This window comes from Genypterus blacodes, unplaced genomic scaffold (assembly GCF_046128005.1).
Source record: "Genypterus blacodes isolate CSIRO-AG114 ecotype Tasmania unplaced genomic scaffold, CSIRO-AGI_Gbla_v1 ptg000194l_1, whole genome shotgun sequence".
NCBI classification, from domain to species: domain Eukaryota; kingdom Metazoa; phylum Chordata; class Actinopteri; order Ophidiiformes; family Ophidiidae; genus Genypterus; species Genypterus blacodes.
The window spans coordinates 102,501-125,000 of record NW_027466994.1 but is presented as its reverse complement, the minus strand read 5'-3'; the positions used below and the strand labels follow the sequence as shown (position 1 = coordinate 125,000).

Genomic DNA, 22,500 nt, shown 5'->3' with positions numbered 1-22,500 from the left:
AAAACAATAAATAAAACATCCTGTCAGACAAACTCACAGCCCCAACAGCTCCTGTGAACCATCTATGGACATCTATTTGTTGTCCATAAAGTTGTGGCCTCCGTTTGTGGTTGTCTTGGCACATCTGGCCTTTCAATGGATCTAATGGAGCCAAGGAACCCGTAGGAAAGCATCTCCAATGCCAAAAAATACATCCAATAATGATATTAATAATCATAATCATAATGCTGCTTTATCACCTTTAGCCAAATGTTAATTAAAAAATTTGTGTGTTCCAGACGGTAAAACACGGACAAAGGATAAATACCGCGTGGTTTACACCGACCACCAGCGCCTGGAGCTGGAGAAGGAGTTCCACTACAGCAAATACATCACCATCAGGAGGAAGGCGGAGCTTGCTACAGCGCTCAGTCTGTCAGAGAGACAGGTACACACACACACTAACACCACTAACATCAAACAGAATCACAAGTTTAGGCTGGTTTTGGCTGTTCAATTGCAGTTCTTCAGTTGTAACATGGGCGTGCCTGAATAAGGCCCCGCCCACTAGTCCCAATCTGTACGGCATTATTGAGCTTTCATACCTGCTATGTATCTCAGGTGAAGATCTGGTTCCAGAACCGACGCGCCAAAGAGAGGAAGATCAACAAGAAGAAGCTCCAGCAGCCCGCCACCTCCACGACCACGCCCACCCCTCCCCACAGCAACGGCGCCACCGGCAGCAACCACGGCAGCGGAGGAGGCGGCAGCATCGGCATGGTAACCAGCAGCAGCGGCCTGGTGTCACCGTCCTCGCTGCCTTTGAGCATCAAAGAGGAGTACTGAGGAGGACCTGAAGGTCGGGACTAAAGATCACAGATTCTCCCTACAAACTCTGAAAACGCTCCGTGGATGAAAAACAGAGAAGACTTTGCTGTTCTTTGATCCAAAACTTGTAAAGAGGGAAGGCCAGGTTCTTACCTACATCCACAGGGTTTACCGTCATATCAGACTCAGCTCGTCAGGCTCAGTTGGCCTTTGAGCTTAACACTAGCAGACCTACATGCCTGTAATTAGCATTAGCATTGTAATATGCTAATGTTTTAATGTCAACATGCCCATGTTTAGCATTTAGCATGAGTATTTTGAATGCTTAGCTAAGCTCAAGGTACAGCTGAGGCTGATGGGTTCATCCTGACGTATCGTGGGCACGCTAATATTTTGACCAGCAGGAGGCACTTAATGGAAAGTTGGCAGCTCAGCAGAATCATTAAGGTTCATCCTCTGAGGAACATGAATGTCTGAAGCAGATTTGGCTGCAATGAATCCAATGAGGACGACGACACTACAACTGACAGCGCGTCTTGTTCCATCCGATGTTTGATAGCTCTAATTCTGGCTTCTGATTGGGTGCTCAGGGTGTGATGTCACTTCCTGCAGAGCTCCTTTTTACAGATGGTTGTTGTTGTGAGTGATGCACTAAAATCTCAGAAACAGAGGAATGAACTTTAACCCAAACAAACTCAATGAAGTCACTCATTTAAAGAACATTTCCTGAGGTGATTAAGTACGAAAACGTTTTAATAGTGCGACGGTAAAATGTGCCAATTTAGAGGAAATAAAGTCAAAGTCGTGTGAAAAATAGGTTTGAATTCATTATCTTTGAAATAATTTAACACATTTAACTCTTTTAAGTCATTTTTACTATTTTGATATTCTTTGACATGATTGTCTGTACAACAACAAAAAGTAATTTACCTTGATTTGTATTTTATTTTTGTAAAATAAATGTGAGTTTAAGAGAATAATTTCAACAATTAAATAAACGATGAGTGAATCTCTTTACCTTTAGTTTATAATGCTGACAGAAAGGGCTGGACAGGAAGTGATGTCATGATTCTGATTGATTGTTCACTGAAGACTTTATTAAAGCGACAAAGCTTTGACAAAAACCTTCTACTCCTCTGTTCAACAGGAGACAGACAGACAGAAAGAGAGAGAGAGACAGACAGAGGGAAAGACAAAAGGAGAGAGAGAGAGAGAGAGAGACAGAGGGAGAGAGAGAGAGAGAGAGAGAGAGAGAGAGAGGGAGAGAGAGAGAGAGACAGAGGGAGAGAGAGAGCGACAGAGGGAGAGAGAGAGAGAGAGACAGAGGGAGAGAGAGAGAGAGAGAGAGAGACAGAGGGGAGAGAGAAAGAGAGAGAGAAGGAGAGGGGGAAATGAAGAAAAGCTGAAAACTGAAATAAAGAAAATAGAGATGAATGACAAGTGAAGTGCACACACACACACACACACACAGTGTGGTATTTGATGAGGTGTGGTGTCCAAAGTGCAGAGAAGAGCAAACAGCAAACAGCATAGGATCCTGCTATCTGTGTGTGTGTGTGTGTGTGTGTGTGTGTGTGTGTGTGTGTGTGTCCTCACTGAGACCTTTGTCCTTCTGGATCCCTTTTGCCTCCAACAGTCCGTATCTGTACCTGATAGAGACTATCAGAGGAGACAGAGTGTGTGTGTGTGTGTGTGTGTGTGTGTGTGTGTGTGTGTGTGTGTGTGTGTGTGTGTGTGTTTGTGTGTCCGTGCGTGCGTGCGTGCGTGCGTGCGTGCGTGCGTGCGTGCGTGCGTGTGTGTGTGATGGTCACACAGCCATCTTGAACTTGAGGATGAACCTAAAGTGTGTTTCAGGTGTGTTATCCACAGACAGGATGTTAAAATGTGCAGTGCCTACTACCTGTCAGGTGGCCCGGGGTGATGTTGCCGGCAATTAAGAATTGTATTTGTGGTTGTCACGTGATCCACCACTGTACATCTAAGCATGATTCCAGCTCCTTCACAAGGTTCTCTTATGTCTGTAAGTGGTTGGGTTTCAAAGGATCCTTGAGTGGCTCATTGACCCAAAGCCCCTCAGAATCCTCTAAGTGTCCTCCAGGAGGTTCTGCGGTTCTTTGTTGAGGTTCTGAGGGTCCCTCGGGAGGTTTTAACTTTACAGAGGCGTTACAGAGCAGCTGTCACCTAGATCATAAGGTCTGTTTCTATCAGAGGTTCACTGCCTTCACTTCTCATTCTGGTTGGATGTTGACTGTGTGATGTCATCAAAGCATTAAAGTCAAGTAAACCAGAAGCTGCTGCTGAATAATTAAAAGCACTGAATTTCACTCAAAACCACCATTTCATGATCATAAGAAGATTTAATTTGTGCTCAGATCTCAACAATGGTTTCAAATAACAATGATTAATTGTGATCTGGATCATGGTGAGTTTGTAGCCGAGCCACCGTGGAACATGAAGGCGTCGTCCCTCAGGAGGGTCAACATCTTCATGAATGGACCAAAGGTTCATGAAGAACTTTGATTGAACAGAAGAAGATCTGAGCTGATCTGTGAGGCTTCAGATGGAGATCAGCTCAGCTCCATCCTGCACCACATGGAAGCATCTCTCCATTGATTTATCACATATTGATTGATTGATAATGATCAATTCACAGCAGAGATCTGATTAGACTCTGAGTTTAAAGATTGATCGTTCATCATTCTTACGTTTCTGATTCCACCTGTCTGTTTGAAACAAAATAACTGGACGTGTTGTGTTTCCTCGCTGGCTTTGTGCGGCGTCGTTAAAACTGGCAGCAGCTGACCCTCATTAGCTGAAGAGTTACATCATCAGTGCCAGTTAAAGGATGAAGAGCTGCGGTGACGGTTGGACAAACCTAAACTTTTCTTCCTAAACAGAATGTGCTGAGGGTCAAAGTGTGTTTGCTTTGTCACGCCGGCGTCTTTTTGCGTTAAAGAGTAAAGCAGCAGAGAGCGTAATGTGAGCTAACAGCTGTGCTCAGGCGCTCATTTTTAGGTAAACACGCCGTAATGAGAGCAGAGCGGCTTTACGGCCATAAAGTTTATTGGTGCTGGGCGCCGTAAAAAGGTTTCACCACAGAGACGCTAAAATGTTTGTGGAGGAGGCGTGATGAGCTCTGATAGCAGCCGGACGCAAACCCGTAACCCTTGTCTGCACATTCAGAGCTCAGAGAGATCGTGTTTACTTAAGTTCTCCCAACTTAACCAGTTAGAAAGTTCACCAGCCAAACATCATCTTCAAATATGTCCTACATATGACATCATGCTCCAGGTTATGCCAGCGAGTGTCCTCTCACACTCTGATGAAGGTTTTTGCTCCTCCTCGTCCATCCACATCCTCCTGCTCTTTCTCTTCTTCTTGCTGTGTCGCTGATAACACAAAGAAGCTAAACACCTGTTTTTGAAGATGCCAGATGTTTACCTGCCGACCCCCCACAGGCGCTACTGACCTCCTCCTGCTGTGAGCCACGTATTTGTTTCACCTTTACCTGATGATCAGCCTCACCTGTCACACACTTCTGTCTCCTCTGGGGTTTGACACCATGACAATTCTTACATTTTATACAGTATTTGATCATTATATGTAGTAGTGTGTGTGTGTGTGTGTGTGTGTTGCTTTGAGGACCTCATTCTTGGGGGCCACGTTGGTTTGAATTTGTGGGTTAATGTATAAACTTTGAGTATTTGTAGTATTTGTTCACTTCCTGTATGCAGGTGAAGTGGTTGCTCATGTTGTTCTTCAGAGAAAAAACAACTCTGCTGGAGCGACGAGGCTTAACGGCTGGAGAAAGAGAAGCTGAAAGCAGAGAGATGATTGGCCCAGAATGACCAATCATGGATGTGTGTGTGTGTGTATGTGTGTGTGTGTGTGTGTGTGTGTGTGTGTGTGTGTGTGTTTGTTTGTGTGTGTGCGTGATATCAGTAAGAGTTTACTGGAAAATGTTGACTGAACTGTGAGTTCTGACCGCACCCACGCACGCACGCAGTCACACACAAACACACGCACGAACACGCACACGCAAACACGCACGCGCGCATGCACACACGCGCGCACGCACGCACGCAAGCACACGCACACACACACGCACACACATACACAGTGTGTTTGGCTGATGAGCTGACAGGACGGCAGCCATTTCAGGGTTTACTTCATGTGTTGAAAACAAAATGGCCGACCGACTTTTTATTAACAATCATCAGCATTTAATTTGAGGGAATAAAAGCGGAGCACCGACGAGTTTACATCAGCCAATAATTAGAGCAAATAAAAGAAAAGACAACAGAGTCGAGAGCAAATAGCTGCTGGTCCATAAACGCACCGCTGCGTCTTTATGAGCCATTTTACCATAAACTTTCATTTACAAGAGACTTACAGCCCTAATACGCCCTGATGGGACACATTGATTGTGGATAAACAGTGAAGCAGTAAAGAAACAGTAGTGCGCCGTAAAAACAGATAATACACACACACACACACACACACACACACTACTGGAATTTAATACACGCGTTCACCCATCACACAATATTTCAGTAAATATATTTAAAGTTAAGATAAAATGTTGTTATTTTATTACATTAAATGTTTTACATAATAATTAATCTACAAATATTATTTTTTGTAATTGTAATAATATATAAGTAATACAATAATAATAACAATAATAATGATAATGTATAAATGTGTTTCATTAAAACTAATATTAGAGTTATTAAAAGAAGAAGAAATGACATGAATCTTTAATTCATTTAAGAGATTAAAATGTGATGTCTGTTTTAAAGATACACCACAAAATGGGACAATCACACAGAAATAGAATTAAATTAATCACTAAATAAAATGATAACAGAAATGAAATCATTAGATTATTATTCTTCATCCGATATTATTCAAGAGAATATTAAAATGATATTGTACTTTATAAGTGCTGCACATGGAGCCATGTTGTGTGTGTGTGTGTTCAATCATTATCCTTTGTCCTCTTAAAGTGTCAGAATTAAACTGATCTGTTAATGTTTTGACCCTCTTCCTCTTCCTCTTCTTCCTGTTTTCAGGTCTTTGACTTTGGTGACGTGTGGCTGGACCTCTCGCGCTTTCTCTGTCTGTCTCTCTGTCCATCTCTGTATCCATCTCTATTGCTTCATTTTGACCAGATGTCTCTCTCTCTCTCTCTCTCTGTCTCTCTCTCTCTCTCAGTTTGCTTTGGGCTTCAGTAATGATTTGGTGCTCAGACCAATAGAAACCTCATACGCAGATTACAGAGCAAACACACACACACACTGTGCAGGGAAGGCGGCTTTGATGATGATTCTGTGTGTGTGTGTTGAACTTGAGGAGCCTTTCAACATAATTCATAACACTGACCGTTTTGGGGGTCAAAGGTCACGAGGTTTTACAGTAAATCTGCATCTGGTTCAAATTAAGCAATAGACAGAGAGAGACAGATATAATAGAGACAGACAGACAGACAGACAGACAGGCAGGCAGGCAGGCAGGCAGGCAGGCAGGCAGGCAGGCAGGCAGACAGACAGACAGACAGACAGACAGACAGACAGACAGGCAGGCAGGCAGACAGACAGACAGACAGATGCTGCAGGTGATGGTTGATGGCCTCAAACAGAGCAGTTGCATATGAACCAGTCTACTAAGAAAAGAAGAAACACTTTTATTGATCCTCCAGGGTAAATTATCTTCTCTAACTCAACACAATGTGTGTTATGTTTTGCTCCTTTACGTTTTCTTATTTGTGAGACTCTGCCTTTAAGAGCCTTGCGATCTGTCTGATGTTTCTCATTATTTGTTTTATTTGGAAAATCCAAATAAGAAAGAACGGATGTAGTTCAGTTACCTCTAAAATTAGTGACTTCTGATTGGACGATGGTACTTCAGCGCCTTGTGACCAATGAACGAGCAGCTCAGCACTTATATAAAGTGACATTTGCACACGGTCTACACACACACAACACACTCTCTATATCTTGACAATGTCTGGACGTGGTAAGACCGCAGCCGGAGGAAAGGCCAGAGCGAAGGCTAAGACCCGCTCCTCCCGTGCCGGGCTCCAGTTCCCCGTGGGTCGTGTCCACAGGCTGCTGAGGAAGGGCAACTACGCCCAGCGTGTCGGTGCCGGAGCCCCTGTGTATCTGGCCGCCGTGCTGGAGTATCTGACCGCTGAGATCCTGGAGTTGGCCGGCAACGCTGCCCGCGACAACAAGAAGACCCGCATCATCCCCCGTCACCTGCAGCTCGCCGTCCGCAACGACGAGGAGCTCAACAAACTGCTGGGCGGAGTGACGATCGCTCAGGGCGGCGTGCTGCCCAACATCCAGGCGGTGCTGCTGCCTAAGAAGACCGAGAAAGTGCCTAAGAGCAAGTAAAGCTCTCCACAAGCGCCACAACCAACAAAGGCTCTTTTAAGAGCCACACACAACAATTAAGAGCTCAGCTGTGTCTGAATGAGAAGTTGAGACCGCCTGAGTTTGTGAAGAGAAGATATAATAGAAACACTTCAACGGTTTGGTTTCTGACCACGTTAGTAGGAACAAGTAAGGGTTGGAACTTACCCACTGATTTGTATTAAGGTCATAAATATCAAGTGTCTCGGTCTATAATCTTTAAGTTGAAAGGGTTAAAGGCTTGGTGGAACATGTACTGATGTGTTTCAACCGCTCGATCGTTCGGGACTCGAGTCAGTGTGGGAAAACTTCACTGTATTATGATTTTGCTGAAAGGCTTCTGGCTTTATCTTTCTGTTAAATCTCGCTGCTACAGTGGCTCAGTGTTCTCGTGTGACCCCTCTGGAGTTCCTCTCGCTCACTCGTGTTCCTGGTGGGGAGAATTCCTCAGAGCTCATCGCTATGAGAACACATGGCAAACGTCTTAATATATCTCAGGTTTGGCTTCAGTTTTTTGCAGCATCGTGTGTGTACACGTGTGTAGTGTGATATAAAGGATAGATCATTAAAAAAACTCAAGTGCGTCCTTATTTTGCGAAAAGGCTGATAAATATATTTTACAATTGGACATTCATTTTTTCCCCCCCAACACATTTAATTGCAGATGACCTGAAGAGTAACAAAGCTAATGAATAATCTTCTATCATTCTGGCTGACGTGATTATAGCACAAACATGGTGACAAGAGACAACACATAGAATTCATATATTTTTTGAAATTGGGACGAGTACAGACTATATTTCATATCGTCGGGATGGGACCTCTGACAGGAGCCGCCGTGACCGTCAGTGTGTTTACCTACAGTGAAACCTTCTCTGATTAATACTAAACCAATCACTATCCTACTGTCATATGACTTTAATTTGCTAGTCTGACGAGTCTGCTAGCTAAAACACCAAAGTCCCGAGAAATCTGAGTCACTTTGAGTCCTTTAGTGCGAAGAAATGTGAAGAAAACTCGCTGCGTGTTGTCCAGCGTGACCGTGGATCAGAGAGGTTTGAAGCTCGAGACAAACCAATGGAGGCGTCCAGCTCAGTCAAGATGACATCATTCTAGAGCGGACAAATGTCTCTCGCTGATCCACTGACGGACGCGATCGGAACCTCGTCCTTTGTGTGGATTTCCTCTCCAAAACGTGGGAGAGAAAACACAAGTGTCGCCACATTTGGGCAGCACGGGAGCGCCTGTGTGCGGGTTGCCTCTACACGGTTCTCATGTGGCGTATAAGTCCCGCCTCCTGCTCGCTGCTGTCAGACTTAAAGTTTGACAAGTCGACCGAATCACGATGGGAGAAGTCGCTCTAGCAGAAGACACGGCGCCGGCTAAGGCCGCCAAGAAGACCAGGAAGGTGGCGAAGAAGAGCGGCCCGACCCTCAGCGAGCGCATCCTCAAGCTCGTGTCTGAAGACAAGTCCCGCCACGGCATGTCTCTGCCGGCCCTCAAGAAGGCCTTGGCTGATGACAACTACGACGTGGAAGGCAACAGCGGCCGAGTCAGGCTAACCATCAAGAGACTGCTACTGAACGACAAGTTGATTAAGGTCAAAGCCTCCTACAAGGTGGCCAAACCCACGGAGCCCAAGGCCAAGAAGCCAGCGGTCAAGAAGCCAGCGGTCAAGAAACCAGCGGCCAAGAAACCAGCGGTCAAGAAACTCACAGTGAAGACCAAGGCTCCTGGCAAAGCTGCCAAGAAAACCTCTCCGGTCAAAAAGACAAAGAAGTCTCCTGTCAAGAAGATCTCCAAGGCGACCCCGAAGAAGGTGACACCTGCCAAAAAGACCGTCAAGGTCGTGAAGAAGTCTCCAGCCAAGAAGGCAAAGCCCGCGAAGAAGCCTGCAGCTAAAGCGATCAAGAAAACCCCCGTAAAGAAAACTCCTGCTGCCAGAAAGAAGTTGGCAAAGAAGTAAATCTGCTGCTCGCTCCAAAAAGGCTCTTTTAAGAGCCACACACACCCTCAAGAGCTCTGTGTGAACACACACACACACGTTTATAAACACAGAAACACACGTTTATAAAGTCACTCTGACTTCACTGTGGACCGGAACACCTTAGAAACAGGCAGCGTGCACGCGCACGGGCTGAAACTCCGCTCACATCTGCTGCGCGACACTTTAAGCTCCAAATGAGACCGGAAGTCTGAGCTCGTATCATACATACATACATACATACATAGGTAGAAACGGGACGAAGATAGTGCAAGCACACACACACTGTGTGAAACAGCACGGAGCCGTCAGCTCCTCTGGTTGAGCTCAGTGAGCCTCTGACCGAGGAGCGAACACAGGCAACGGAAGAGTGGAGACACTTTAATCTGGGTCTGGGTCTGGGTGTGTGTGTGTGTGTGTGTGTGAAGACACTTTGAACCGTGAACGTGGTTCCGCTTTAATACATCAACATTCTATCATCCATGGTTTATTTTGTATTTTTCTCCTTTCTTTCTTGCGGCGGCACTACGTCACACGACACAGGGCGTGGTTTATTTCGAAATGTCTGTCTCCTGTGCTCCAATTGGTCATCCTTCGCCGGGCGGGGCTCAGTTTGGGCCAATCAGCAGCAGAGGAGCTCCGGCGCTGGCTACATAAAGCCTCTAATGCAGTATTACAGACATTCTCTATTTTCTGAGTAAACGCGCTCAAGCTCACAATGGCCAGAACTAAGCAAACCGCCCGTAAGTCCACAGGAGGTAAAGCTCCCAGGAAGCAGCTCGCTACCAAGGCTGCCCGTAAAAGCGCCCCCGCTACCGGCGGCGTGAAGAAACCTCATCGTTACAGGCCCGGAACCGTGGCTCTCAGAGAGATCCGCCGGTACCAGAAGTCTACCGAGCTTCTCATCCGCAAGCTGCCCTTCCAGCGCCTGGTCCGAGAGATCGCCCAGGACTTCAAGACCGACCTGCGCTTCCAGAGCTCCGCTGTCATGGCTCTGCAGGAGGCCAGCGAGGCTTACCTGGTGGGGCTCTTCGAGGACACCAACCTGTGCGCCATCCACGCTAAGAGGGTCACCATCATGCCCAAAGACATCCAGCTGGCCCGTCGTATCCGCGGGGAGAGAGCTTAGACTCACCCGGCAACCTCCAGCAACACAACGGCTCTTTTAAGAGCCAACAACTCCACAACAGAACAAAGCCTGTGTATAATGCAACTTAACAAGTGAACACAAGCATGTCTGGTTAGCTTGACATGTAAGATCCAAGCTGTAATGCAGTATCAGCCGGTTCTTGAATACATACTGAAGTTGACACGTTCTATTTCTCACCGGTCGCATGTGAACTCGCCACATACATACCGTTTTGAAGTTCAGGGTGACTTTCATAACAGCATTTCTTACATCTATGATTTATCCGTTGAATTGGCTCTTTTGGTCGATAAGTCTCATTGTAGCGAATTCACAATTTCAAAACGATCGTCATAGCTTGAGGTATTTTTTTATTATGTGAAAGTTGACGGAGGTCCACCATTTAATATCCGATTTGAGAAACGAAGCAAAGAAGAGAACCCTGGGACTCGAGGGAAGTATTAATTTTGAAAGTCACCTAACGGAAGTGTTGTAGTGGTGGGTAAAACTCTGTGATTGGTTAATGTACTACAGATCAGCCTGACCAATGAACGGCCAGCAAGACTCGTATATATACAGAACGCAGGCGCTGTAGCTACATCGTAGTTGTAGTCTGTCTGCACCTCCACAAAAATGTCTGGACGTGGAAAAACTAACGCCGGAGGAAAGGCCAGAGCGAAGGCTAAGACCCGCTCCTCCCGTGCCGGGCTCCAGTTCCCCGTGGGTCGTGTCCACAGGCTGCTGAGGAAGGGCAACTACGCCCAGCGTGTCGGTGCCGGAGCCCCTGTGTATCTGGCCGCCGTGCTGGAGTATCTGACCGCTGAGATCCTGGAGTTGGCCGGCAACGCTGCCCGCGACAATAAGAAGACCCGCATCATCCCCCGTCACCTGCAGCTCGCCGTCCGCAACGACGAGGAGCTCAACAAACTGCTGGGCGGAGTGACGATCGCTCAGGGCGGCGTGCTGCCCAACATCCAGGCGGTGCTGCTGCCTAAGAAGACCGAGAAAGTGCCTAAGAGCAAGTAAAGCTCTCCACAAGCGCCACAACCAACAAAGGCTCTTTTAAGAGCCACACACAACAATTAAAAGCTCAGCTGTGTCTGAATGGGAGGACGGAACCTTCTCCTCTCATTATAAAGTCCTGATCAGGATCCACAGACAGACGGTCGAGTTCGTATCTCATAAAGATAAACTCTCCTCACAGGGCGCTTAAGTGTTTACAGTTTATTAACCCGCTCAAATAAACGACATTGTATGTCTGTCCCTGTGTTATGACGTCATTGCAGTCAGTATGTCCCAGTTCGATGACGTGACTAGCGTCAGTATCGCATGTGTCCATTGGAGGGCAGCAGTGCGCTACGTAGCGTACAGCTTTTCAGAATTTAAGTAGAAGAAGAATACGCTTGTTGTTTTTTTTCGTTCTGATTCCTGTGAAGTGAAGCAGAAGAAGAAGAAGCCCCGGCGCCGCTGCAGCAACATGTCGGCTCCTAAAAGCATCCCGAAGGACGCGCAGGTAGCTGAAGCTGACTGCGACTGAGACCAACGAGCTGCGGCTCTGTTAGCCTTGTAGCCTGTACACTCGTTAGCCTTGTTAGCCCGCCGTCCACATCAACAGCCGCGCGCAAACGTGTTAGCTTAGCGTGTAGCTTGAAGCTAACCTGCTGGATTAACAGGCTAACGATCTACAGGAGAGTTTTGAGCTCAACTCGCTTTTAAGCTTTGATATTTTTTTTCCAGTTTCACTTAAAGCTGCGAATGATAGATTCTCTATCATTTATCTGCTAATAGATCTGAAGTGGCACATTTACGTCCCGTGTTTAACGTAATGTGAATAATGTTTAAATACGAACCCCAATAAGGAACAGGTGAGTTTAATTATGAAGTTCAATATGTTTAATACAGACACGAGTCTTATTGGTCCGTCACGTCTCTCTCGGTTAGTCCTACAAAACTCACTTAGTAAAAATAAATACAAAGTATAATCTAGATATCAGATAACTCAGGATTCCCCGCGCGATTCTTTCATAATCCGCCTGATTTGAGATGGAACACGTCACAGATAAGACTGAAGACCTTCTGTGTCTTCACACTCGTTTGTCTTTGTGTGTGCGTCTGTATGTGTGTGTGTGCAGGTGATGGTGCAGATCCTGAAGGACATGGGCATCAGCGAGTACGAGCCTCGTGTCATCAACCAGATGTTGGAGTTCACCTACAGTCGGTCCCTCGCTCTCTCAGCTCATTGTTGTGTTTGTGTTGTGTGTGTGTGTCTCAGTGTAATAACATTGTGACTCTTAGGGTACGTGACCTCCATCATCGAGGACGCCAAGATCTACGCCACGCACGCCAAGAAGTCCAGCGTGGATGCAGACGACATCAAGCTGGCCATCCAGTGCAGAATGGACCAATCCTTCACCTCGCCGCCGCCGCGTGACGTGAGGCCCACACGTGTCTGTGTGTGTGTGTGTGTGTGTGTGTGTGTGTGTGTGTGTGTGTGTGTGTGTGTGTGTGTGTGTGTGTGTTCAATCTCAAACCTTGTGTTTGTGTGTGTAGTTTCTTCTGGAAGTGGCGCGTCAGAAGAACCAGACTCCTCTTCCTCTGATCAAACCGTACGCTGGACCCAGACTTCCTCCAGACCGCTACTGCCTGACAGCTCCCAACTACAAGCTGAAGTCCATCCAGAAGAAGGTGAAGGCTGCAGCGTCTCACTGCTGCTCCACCTCTGGCTCAGAACAGAGCAGGAACCTGTCTCCATGTTCTTCTGGGTCGTCTCTCTGTCTTCTGCTTTGCTCCTCTCATTCTCTTTCTTCTCCCCTCTTCTTCTCTCCAGGTTTCTTCGTCGGCCAGCAGGATCTCTGTCCCTCGTCTCAGTGTGGGCGCCGTCTCCAGCAGGCCGGGCACGCCAACACTCGGTGAGTCAGCTCGTCATGAAGGCGTGTGTGTGTGTGTGTGTGACTCTGTGTGAGCGTGTGACTCTGTGCGTGTGTGTGACTCTGTGCGTGTGTGTGTGACTGTGTGCGTGTGCCTCTGTGATTGATGGTTGTCCTTCCTCTTCCGCAGGAGCTTCTGTGCAGTCGGTCTCCAGTAAAGTTGGGACGCCGGTGTCTCTGACAGGTCAGAGGTTCACAGTTCAGATCCCCCCACCCTCTCAGAGCGCCACCACCAAAGCCAGTAAGGAGTCAGCTGCTCAGTCTGATCAGCTGTCAGTACTTTGATGTTTCCATGAGCGTCTCCGTCTCTTCTGTCCCCAGCGTCCTTGTCCTCGCCCGCCGTGTCCAATGTCCTCCTGAACCAGTCTCTGATCGGCTCCAAGAACATCCTCATCACCACCAACATGGTGTCACAGAACTCCGGCGCCGACTCGTTGAAGAGGAAACACGAAGACGACGACTACGACGCTTTATGACGTCGTGACCTCCGACATCCGACCCTGAAGCCGATTCCTTCTGCTGCTCTTCCACCACAGTTAAATTGTGATTTGTTGTTTTGTCGACTTGTTAGCTGTAGAATTTTATGATCTTTCTTTAACCCCTTTAGCATTGTCTCAGTCTGAGGCATTGCTGCCTTGCTCAAGGGCGGCTGCATCAGGGTTTACTGTGCATTTTAACTAACAAGAAGTTAACTGATCTTTGAGTTACATTAAACTGCTTGAGATGAGAAGACTTCCTGTGTTCACCTCCTAATGTCTGTCAATCAATCTTTACTTCATTGATTAGTGATTTAATATTGATTCACTATGTAGAGGATTTCCTATAAAAACAGACAAACCCAACATTGTCACTTTACAGAGTGTTTCCTTTATGAAACTTGTTGTCTCGTTGTGTTTGACGCCATCAAATCAGAACATTTACTTCCTTAGTTGTGAAGTGACGGTGGTGTTGGCAGAGTCGCCACTGGGGGGCGCCAACGGGAAGCATGAAGCGCGGAGATGTTCACGTCTGGATGAATAGAGACGTAGAGACGAGTCACGTGACTGCGTCCCCAGAGCAGAGACACGGAGGACAGAAAGAAGACAGAGGGACAGACAGGAAACACGAAGTCTGATGAGACACCACTCACTTTACAGCGTGTGTGTGTGTGTGTGTGTGTGTGTGTGTGACTGATGAACTTTTCAAGATCAGACATCCTAATTAGAAAAGAAATATAGATTCGGTTGCTATGGTAACACGTTCGCTCTGTGACTTCTTGCTTTATGATTTTTTAATGAACCCGGCTGCTCAACACGTACGGGCCACTGATTGGTCGAGAGCGCTGCCACTCTGTGACGTCTCCTCCAATGGCAGCGGGCGGCAGGCGATACAAACCGTGAGCCGCCATGTTGTGCCGCTGAGGCCTCCCGCGGTGGTAAACAGCGGATGTGACCGCAGGAGCGAACAGAGCGGGGAGACATGAGTCGTCCGTCCTCAGCGGGAGGCGGAGCTGGAGGTCTCGGAGCTGGAGGTCTCGGGGCCGGAGGACTCGGGGCCGGGAAAGCAGGCGGAGGAAAGCACGGAGGCGCCGCCGCCGCTGCCGCCGGCGGTGTGAGCTCCGTGTCCGGGCCGGGCTCTGCGGCTGCTTCCTCCGCAGGGACGCTCCCCTCGGCCGGCCTGCCCGCGCAGCCCCCGGAGCTCACGGCGCTGTTCGAGTGTCCGGTGTGTTTCGATTTCGTGCTGCCGCCCATCCTGCAGTGTCAGGCGGGACACCTGGTGTGCAACCAGTGCCGCCACAAGCTGAGCTGCTGCCCGACCTGCAGGGGCCCCCTGAGCCCGAGCATCCGGAACCTGGCGATGGAGAAGGTGGCGTCCACGCTGCCGTTCCCCTGTAAGGTGAGAGACACACACACGCGCACGCGCACACACACCCTCTGGGGTTTGACAGTAAATTGAGAAACATCTGGTGTGTGTGTGTGTGTATGTGTATGTGTGGAGATCAGCTGAGTCCCTTAAAGGGTCAAAGGGCACCATGGAGACGTGACTGACAGGAGGTTTAAACCATCGGGCTTTGCTGTAGAGTGAAGGAGAGCAGCAGGAAAGAGAGCGGCTCTCTCTCCATTACAGAGGCATTAAAGTTGAATCCTGAAAGCTGAGATGAGGAGAGAACGAGGTCAGAGGTCAGAGACGCCTCCTGCCTCTGTGCTTAACGCTGACATCCATGCTGACAACCTTGGCACAGCGTCTGAGTTAAATAAGAGAAGAAGTTATAGCAAGACAACAACAGAAGAGGAAGGGTGGAGATGTCTGAGGGACCTCATGTGAAGAAGAGGAGCAAAGGGAGCTGCTGGAGAACAGAAGAGGAGATGGAGAGGACATGTTGTGGTTATAGTTACTATGGTAACCAGTTCCTGTTATCAGCTGAGCTCAGGTTGAGCTGAGTCTGAATGCTCTTAGGGGAACATGATGAAGAGCTGCTCCATGTTAACGGCTCATCTTCATCACACAGACGTGTGTGTGTGTGTGTGTGTGTGTGTGTGTGTGTGTGTGTGTGTGTGTGTGTGTGTGTGTGTGTGTGTGTGTGTGTGTGTGTGTGTGTGTGTGTGTGTGTGTGTGTGTGTGTGTGTGTGTGTGTGTGTTCCATTGCATGTAAATGTACTGAGAGGTCAAAGGTTAGATGTTTCCTGTGTGGTCACTGCAGCTTGGAGCTTAGGGGCCGTAGAGAAAGTGACGTTGGTGTGGTGATGAGTGGAGGTTTTATATTCCTACGATGAAGAGGAGACGCTCTTCGTCGCCTTGTTGACGGTGTTGCTTCCTGTCTGCAGTTCTCCTCCGCCGGCTGCCTGCTGTCTCTTCACCACACAGAGAAGCCGGATCACGAGGAAGTGTGCGAGTTCCGTCCGTACACATGTCCGTGTCCCGGGGCCACGTGTAAGTGGCACGGCTCCCTGGAGGCCGTGATGCCCCACCTGATGCACGCACACAAGTCCATCACCACGCTGCAGGTCTGCACGCTGAACACGCTTAACACGCTTAACACGCTTAACACGGGGAGGAGAGGGAAAGATGAGTGCAGTGAATGTGTCTCTGTCTCTGTCTGTCTCAGGGTGAGGACATCGTCTTCCTGGCCACAGACATCAACCTCCCCGGTGCAGTGGACTGGGTGATGATGCAGTCGTGCTTCAGTCATCACTTCATGCTGGTGCTGGAGAAGCAGGAGAAGTACGAGGGACACCAGCAGTTCTTCGCTGTCGTTTTGCTCATCGGCACACGGAAACAGGCCGAGAACTTTGCTTACCGTCTGGAGCTCAACGGGAACCGGCGCCGGCTCACCTGGGAGGCCACGCCCCGCTCCATCCACGATGGCGTGGCGGCGGCCATCATGAACAGCGACTGCCTGGTGTTCGACACGTCCATCGCTCACCTCTTTGCCGACAACGGCAACCTGGGAATCAACGTGACGATCTCCATGTGCTGAGCCGCCGTGTGTGTGTGTGTGTGTGTGTGTGTGTGTGTGTGTGTGTGTGTGTGTGTGTGTGTGTGTGTGTGTGTGTGTGTGTGTGTGTGTGTGTGTGTGTGTGTGTGTGTGTGTGTGTGTGTGTGTGTGTGTGTGTGTCAGCCATTTTGACAGGAAGGAACAGCCAGCAACTTCCTGTCATTCACTAGGAACACAACTCAAGGGAGGAATTAAAGTTATTGCAAAGAGAAAAACTGTGAATGAGACAAAATTTCCATCATGGGCACTTATGATGAAGAGGAGCAGCTCACAGCTCCGCCCAGTGGACAGTCTGGGTACGACGCCTTAACTGCTTTATAGCAGTTATCCTTTAGAACTGTTAAAAGAATTAAGATAAATAAAAAGATGGTTAAAATGAAGCAACAACATGTAAAATAAAGAAATGATGGAGGGTTGCTGGTTGAAGTCCTCCTCCTCTGGGCCCTTTGGATCCTTCAGGCTGCCGGTGTGAGCCCTGCTCCTCCAGAGGGGGGCGCTCTCACATTCTGCTCTTTCTCTTCTGGATGTTTCTCTGTAAACTCACGCAGCAGGGCATTGTGGGTAAGAAGGAACGTTTCCCAACATTCCTTGTGTGCGAACTGAAGCAGCACTGACTTTATCAAATACCTCTTGACACGTCTGTAACCATAGCAACACACACCTCGGCCCGGCTGTGTGTTTCCTCTGTTCCATCTGAAGGGTCGGTGAGAGCGGGACGGTATTGCGCTGGTTCCCATGGCGACTTGGCGTTGAACCGTCACCGGTCTGGATCTGCTGTGTTCAGTGTGTGAGTGACGTCATTGCAGGTGTGGCCACTCCCACTCGTGATGTCATCACTTCAACATTGGCCTCGCAAACCAAAGATCTGAGGAAAGAGCGACCTGATCTGGATCAATACACCTGATCAGGACTCTGTGGCTCCATGTCTTAGACACGTCCACACATTCTGTCTGTAACATGAAAATGGTGACATAACCGTGGCAACCGTGTGAACACAGGAAAAGGCTCACTCAGCCCCGCCCACTTTATACTAAATGTTTGGAAATATTTTCAGTGATGTTGATGCTCTATATTTTCTACTTCCTGTTTGTTTTCAGTGATTTTGTAAACTTGTTTATCAAACTGGAGATGAACTTTATCCCTCTGATTAAAATCAGCTGATTGAAGGTTTCACAAATATCTTCAAAATAAACTGCTTGTTTTTGAGTCTAGCAGCTTGATTGATAAGTAGTGAGCCATGTACATGAAGTCATTGGTGCTGATTTACTGAAATAACACCAGGTCAGAGGCTCAGAAGTTATCAATCAACCTCCCCATGTTTTGCTGTTATTAACCCTTCACGGGTTCATGTGAAGAGACCCAGGATGATGACATCACTGATGAGACAAAAACACCTTTACTACATGTAATTCATCAAAACAATCAATACAGGAAGTGGACACTCCTCACTGTCACCGTCTCTCTCTGTCCCTGTCTGTCTCTCTCCTGTCAGCAGGGCGTCGCTCCCTGTCTGTCTCTGTCTTTCTGTCCCTGTCTCTCTCCCTTTTCCTTTCACTCTCTCTCTCCTTGTCTGTCTCTTGTTGTCTCTTCCTGTCTCCCTCTCTGTCTCTCCTCCTTTCCATCTCTCCTCTCCAGTCACTGTCTCTCTCTATGTTTGTGTCTCTCTGTCTTTTCCTGTCTCCCTCTCCCTCGATGCTCCTGTCTGTCTCTCTCTGTCTCTCTCTCTCCTCTTGTCCCCTCAAGTGTCCCTCTCCGTTTTCTTGTCCTCCTGGCGCCCCCCTGTGGTTGTACTTGTCGTAGGCGGTGTCTTCCCTCTCCTCTTTGACTCTGATGGCAGGAGGAGAGGAAGAGGAGGAGAGCTGCGCCCCATCTTTGTCTTTCTTCTTCTTCTTCTCCTTTTTCTTCTTCTTCATCTTTTTGTCTGAGCAGATGGAGAACATTGATCCAGTCAGCACAGGAAACAGCTGTGTGTGTGTGTGTGTGTGTGTGTGTTTTTACCTTTTTTCTGCTTCTTCACGGGGACGCTGTGCTGCTCGTCTTCCTCAGCCTCAGAGGACGAAGGCCTGGCGGCGGCGGCGGGGGCACAGCCGGCCTCCCTCAGGCGCTTGGTCACGTCATCGATGTCCTCTGAGTCCTTGGGGGGGCGGTAATCCTTCACGTGATCCACGCGAATGGTCCGGCCTTTAATCTGTCCCCGGGGAGACGAAGAGGACAGTTAGGCCACGCCCCCTTATTGTTTGAGTGGATTCTGTCCCGGTGGCGCTCTGACCTTGATGCCGTTGAAGTTGTCCACAGCCAGGACGGTGCTGCGCTGGTCCTCATAGCACAGGAAGCAGAAACCTTTAGACTTCCCCGTCTTCTTGTCTCGGACCAGGTTGATGTTGACGATCTCCCCGTACCTGAGGGAGGGGGGAGGGGTTAGAGTGCGTCACACTAACTGACTCCTACCAAAGAGACCAGGAGAAGACGCTGCTGTGCTCACTGAGAGAAGACGCAGATGATGTCACCTTCAGTCAGCTCATAGGGGAAACCTCCTGTGGGAGACAGAGACACCAGCTGGTTACACACACACACACACACACACACACACACACACACACACACACACACACACACACACACACACACACACACACACACACACACACACCTCACCTACAAACACCCACGCGCTGTCCCTGTACTCGCTGTGCCAGGACACGCCCTCTTTGACCCCTAGCTCTGCCTCCCTCTTGTTCAGCTCGTTGATGAGCCTCACCTTCGTCAGCGGACTAAGTGGGAGAGGAGCAGGTCAAAGGTCAGAGAGCGATGAGGGAAGCAACAAACAGCTTCACTTATTACGTCTGTAGGTTATTCAAAAGATTGGCGTTGTCTTTGAATTTCTTTCGAAAGAGCTCAAGTGTGTCTGAGATAAAACACACACACACACACACACGGACGTGTGTGTGATTTAGAGGGTAAATGTGTTTGATTAGATTTGTTTACGTTCACACGCAGGATGTTTTGTTGTCTCGACCATTAAACTGATCAAGCTAGCTGTTAGCACGAGCATGAAACCAAACGCCTGCAGATGAAACAAAATAATCCAAACTGAACAATGCGAAAGAAACTGGGAAAGAGGAATTAGTTCGATAAGAAGATGCGGACTCACTTCATTGTGGAGAACACGCAGCTAACGCGGAGAATCCGTCCTGCAGCTGAAGGAAGTGCTTCCGGTTCGTTGCTGCCCTCTGCTGTCCGGAGATCTGAACTGTCAGCCAGCTTTGATTTCGTTGGTCGCTTCACACAGATCGATTCTTCATCTGTCTGAACTCGCGCGCTGTGCGGAAGCTTGTTCCTAATTAATCAAATATTTTATGTCTTTATTTGTTTGCAGTTGTGTGATGTTGGGCTGATTATCGTTGGAATCAAGTGGAAGTTGTCTTCCACACCGACAGAGGGCGCTGTGGCTCCGCGGCTCTGCCTGCCGGTGTCCGCTGGCTCGGATAGTAAACATAAGCTTCATCCGCTCACATTTCTGAAGATGGATTTGATTTGAATTTGTCAATGAAACGCGTTGAGTTGAGTCCGTTTGATCACGTGACCAGGAGGCGCGCTGACCAGCTGATCTGTCCAAACATGCGAGGAACCTTTGATACGTCAACCTTGCTAGCTACGAGCTAGCCTTAGCTGCGCTGGATAGACACGTCCGGTTTCTAATAACGGAAGTCCCAAAGTTATATTATTTGTAAAGTTATATCGTCACATTTTATACACCAGAGACTTCACAGGTAAGTGAGCCACTAAACAAATACTTTATAAAGGGAATAACAATAATAATTTCTTTCCAACCGCACACAGACAGTCAAATTTGGTTCACAGCTCTCTCCCAGTCTTACCAGCAGCACAGGGGCACCGCAGGGCTGTGTCCTCAGTCCAATGCTGTATTCACTCTACACCTTTGACTGTATTTCCACACACCCAACTAACACAATAACCAAATTTGCCGACGACACAACCGTGGTGGGACTCATTTCAAACAACAATGAAACCCACTACTGTGAGGAAATAGACAAGCTGGCAGACTGGTGCATAGACAACAACCTCACACTCAACATTAAAAAGACAAAAGAACTCAAAATTGACTTCAGGAGACACCATGAGGACCACAGTCCTCTTGTCATCAAGGGAGAAGAGGTGGAGAGGGTTTGCTGCTTCAAGTTTCTGGGGACTTACATTAGTGAAGACCTTAATTGGACTGTGAACACCTCGGCCCTTGTCAAAAAGGCGCAGCAGCGACTCTATTTTCTCCGCACTGAAGAAGAACCACCTGTCTGCAGAGCTGCTCAGGGCCTTCTCCCAATGCTGTATAGAAAGCGTCTTAACATCCTGTCTGACAGCTTGGTATGCAAACTGCACCGAGGCAGATCGCCAAAAACTCTAAAGGACTGTTAAAACAGCAGGAAAAATAATTGGACTTCCCCTGTCCTCTCTGGAGGACATTTTTAAGACTTGTTGTCTCCGCAGGGCCAACACCATCCTGAAACATGCATCCCACCCTTGTAACTCCCTGTTCTGTCTGTTTCCCTCTGGAAGGCGATACAGATCACTGAACACACGACCACCTGACTGAAGAACAGCTTCTGTGTCAGGGCCATAAGGCAACTCTACAAAATCAAACATTAGACAAGTTAGTACCCCAAGAGTCAATTGCAATATTGGGACACATTGGGACGTACTGAGCATCTTCAGCTATGATGTCATGTGATGTCATACGGGGCAAGGGACATGTGATGTCATTTGGGGTGTGATGTTGTGATGTCATGATGCATATGTGATGTCATGTGATGTCGTGATGTGGTATAGGATGTGGAGGCATGTCATATGAGACATCTTAAACTATTGGAACAGCTTGAGCTGGGACTTCTTATGTTTTAATGTACGAATGGAACTGTGTGTTGTTTATTTATTGTTATTTATTATTTATTATTTATTTATAGTTGTTTATTTATAGTTTATTGCTGTTATTGATCACTGTTCAAAGATTCAGGCACAGCACAAATGCATTTTGTTGTATTATCTTATACAACGACAATAAAAGCTATTCTATTCTAACAGCTGACGGGACCTGACGTCACTGCGTCAAGTCACGTGACGACGAGCTCAGACTAGCACTTCATAACTGTCACACAGCAGGAGGTCAGAGGTCACCATGATCTCTCAGCTATTCATCTTGTCCTCTAAGGGGGATCATCTCATCTACAAAGACTGTATCCTCTGAGCACACACACACTCTCTCTCTCTCTCTCTCTCTCTCTCTCTCTCTCTCTCTCTCTCTCTCTCTCTCTCTCTCTCTCTCTCTCTCTCTCTCTCTCTCTCTCTTCTCTCTCTCTCTCTCTCTCACACACTCACTCTCTCACACACACACACACTTGCACTCTCTCTCTCTCTCTCTCACACACTCACACTCTCTCTCTCACACACTCACACTCTCTCACACACACACACACACACACACACACTCTCTCTCACTCTCACACACACACACACTCTCTCTCACTCTCACACACACACACACACACACACACTCTCTCTCACTCTCTCACACACACACACTCTTTCTCACTCTCACACAGTCTCACTCACACACACTCTCTCTCTCTCTCACACACACACACACACACACACACACTCTCTCTCACTCTCACACACACACACACACACACACACTCTCTCTCACTCTCACACACACTCTCCCTCACACACACACTCTCTCTCACACATAC

The 22,500-nt window shown here is 48.0% G+C and overlaps 8 protein-coding genes across 12 annotated transcripts in view; 7 read left to right on the top strand and 1 right to left on the bottom strand.

The window, feature by feature from the left end:
* Positions 1-825, top strand: part of cdx1b (caudal type homeobox 1 b) — a 4,715-nt gene extending 3,890 nt beyond the window's left edge. Inside the window, exons 2-3 of the mRNA XM_076169205.1 lie at positions 279-427; positions 601-825. Coding sequence (XP_076025320.1) covers positions 279-427; positions 601-825 — 374 coding nt within the window. The remainder of the gene's footprint in view (positions 1-278; positions 428-600) is intronic.
* A 5,976-nt stretch (positions 826-6,801) lies between these two features.
* On the top strand, positions 6,802-11,532 carry LOC143015289 (uncharacterized). The gene is made up of 3 exons (XM_076169224.1): positions 6,802-7,197; positions 7,600-7,721; positions 10,946-11,532. Exons 1-3 carry the CDS (start codon positions 6,813-6,815, stop codon positions 11,357-11,359), a joined length of 921 nt encoding a protein of 306 aa, XP_076025339.1. The 5' UTR covers positions 6,802-6,812; the 3' UTR covers positions 11,360-11,532.
* On the top strand, positions 8,555-9,197 carry LOC143015277 (uncharacterized). The gene has a single exon (XM_076169209.1). The coding sequence runs from the start codon at positions 8,569-8,571 to the stop codon at positions 9,187-9,189; it is 621 nt and encodes a 206-aa protein (XP_076025324.1). The 5' UTR covers positions 8,555-8,568; the 3' UTR covers positions 9,190-9,197.
* Positions 9,913-10,394, top strand: LOC143015279 (histone H3). The gene has a single exon (XM_076169210.1). It carries the CDS (start codon positions 9,926-9,928, stop codon positions 10,334-10,336), a length of 411 nt encoding a protein of 136 aa, XP_076025325.1. The 5' UTR covers positions 9,913-9,925; the 3' UTR covers positions 10,337-10,394.
* Positions 11,533-11,715: 183 nt separating the features above from the next.
* On the top strand, positions 11,716-13,992 carry taf9 (TAF9 RNA polymerase II, TATA box binding protein (TBP)-associated factor). Of its 2 annotated transcripts, none has more exons than XM_076169217.1 (7): positions 11,716-11,846; positions 12,466-12,547; positions 12,629-12,765; positions 12,884-13,018; positions 13,161-13,242; positions 13,391-13,501; positions 13,582-13,992. In XM_076169217.1, exons 1-7 carry the CDS (start codon positions 11,811-11,813, stop codon positions 13,734-13,736), a joined length of 738 nt encoding a protein of 245 aa, XP_076025332.1. In that variant the 5' UTR covers positions 11,716-11,810; the 3' UTR covers positions 13,737-13,992. The 2 variants fall into 2 exon arrangements, with proteins under 2 accessions (XP_076025332.1, XP_076025331.1); XM_076169216.1 differs by having other exon boundaries at positions 13,388-13,501.
* A 279-nt stretch (positions 13,993-14,271) lies between these two features.
* On the top strand, positions 14,272-17,850 carry siah2l (seven in absentia homolog 2 (Drosophila)-like). Its single transcript, XM_076169203.1, has 3 exons — positions 14,272-15,135; positions 16,065-16,244; positions 16,346-17,850. The coding sequence occupies exons 1-3, from the start codon at positions 14,719-14,721 to the stop codon at positions 16,715-16,717; spliced, it is 969 nt and encodes a 322-aa protein (XP_076025318.1). The 5' UTR covers positions 14,272-14,718; the 3' UTR covers positions 16,718-17,850.
* Positions 17,851-18,112: 262 nt separating this feature from the next.
* On the bottom strand, positions 18,113-19,962 carry rbmx2 (RNA binding motif protein X-linked 2). The gene is made up of 6 exons (XM_076169204.1): positions 19,887-19,962; positions 19,391-19,506; positions 19,218-19,269; positions 19,005-19,134; positions 18,734-18,923; positions 18,113-18,656 (listed from the first exon to the last, which is right to left on the bottom strand). Exons 1-6 carry the CDS (start codon positions 19,889-19,891, stop codon positions 18,187-18,189), a joined length of 963 nt encoding a protein of 320 aa, XP_076025319.1. The 5' UTR covers positions 19,892-19,962; the 3' UTR covers positions 18,113-18,186.
* Positions 19,963-20,190: 228 nt separating this feature from the next.
* ap4m1 (adaptor related protein complex 4 subunit mu 1) overlaps positions 20,191-22,500 on the top strand; it is a 10,275-nt gene continuing 7,965 nt past the window's right edge. Inside the window, exons 1-2 of one of the 4 annotated variants that reach the window (XM_076169212.1) lie at positions 20,191-20,505; positions 21,911-21,984. In XM_076169212.1, the coding sequence (XP_076025327.1) occupies positions 21,927-21,984 (58 nt within the window). In that variant the 5' untranslated portion in view covers positions 20,191-20,505; positions 21,911-21,926. Of the gene's footprint in view, positions 20,506-21,832; positions 21,985-22,500 lie in introns of all 4 variants that reach the window. The other 3 variants (XM_076169213.1, XM_076169211.1, XM_076169215.1) reach the window with 3 other exon arrangements.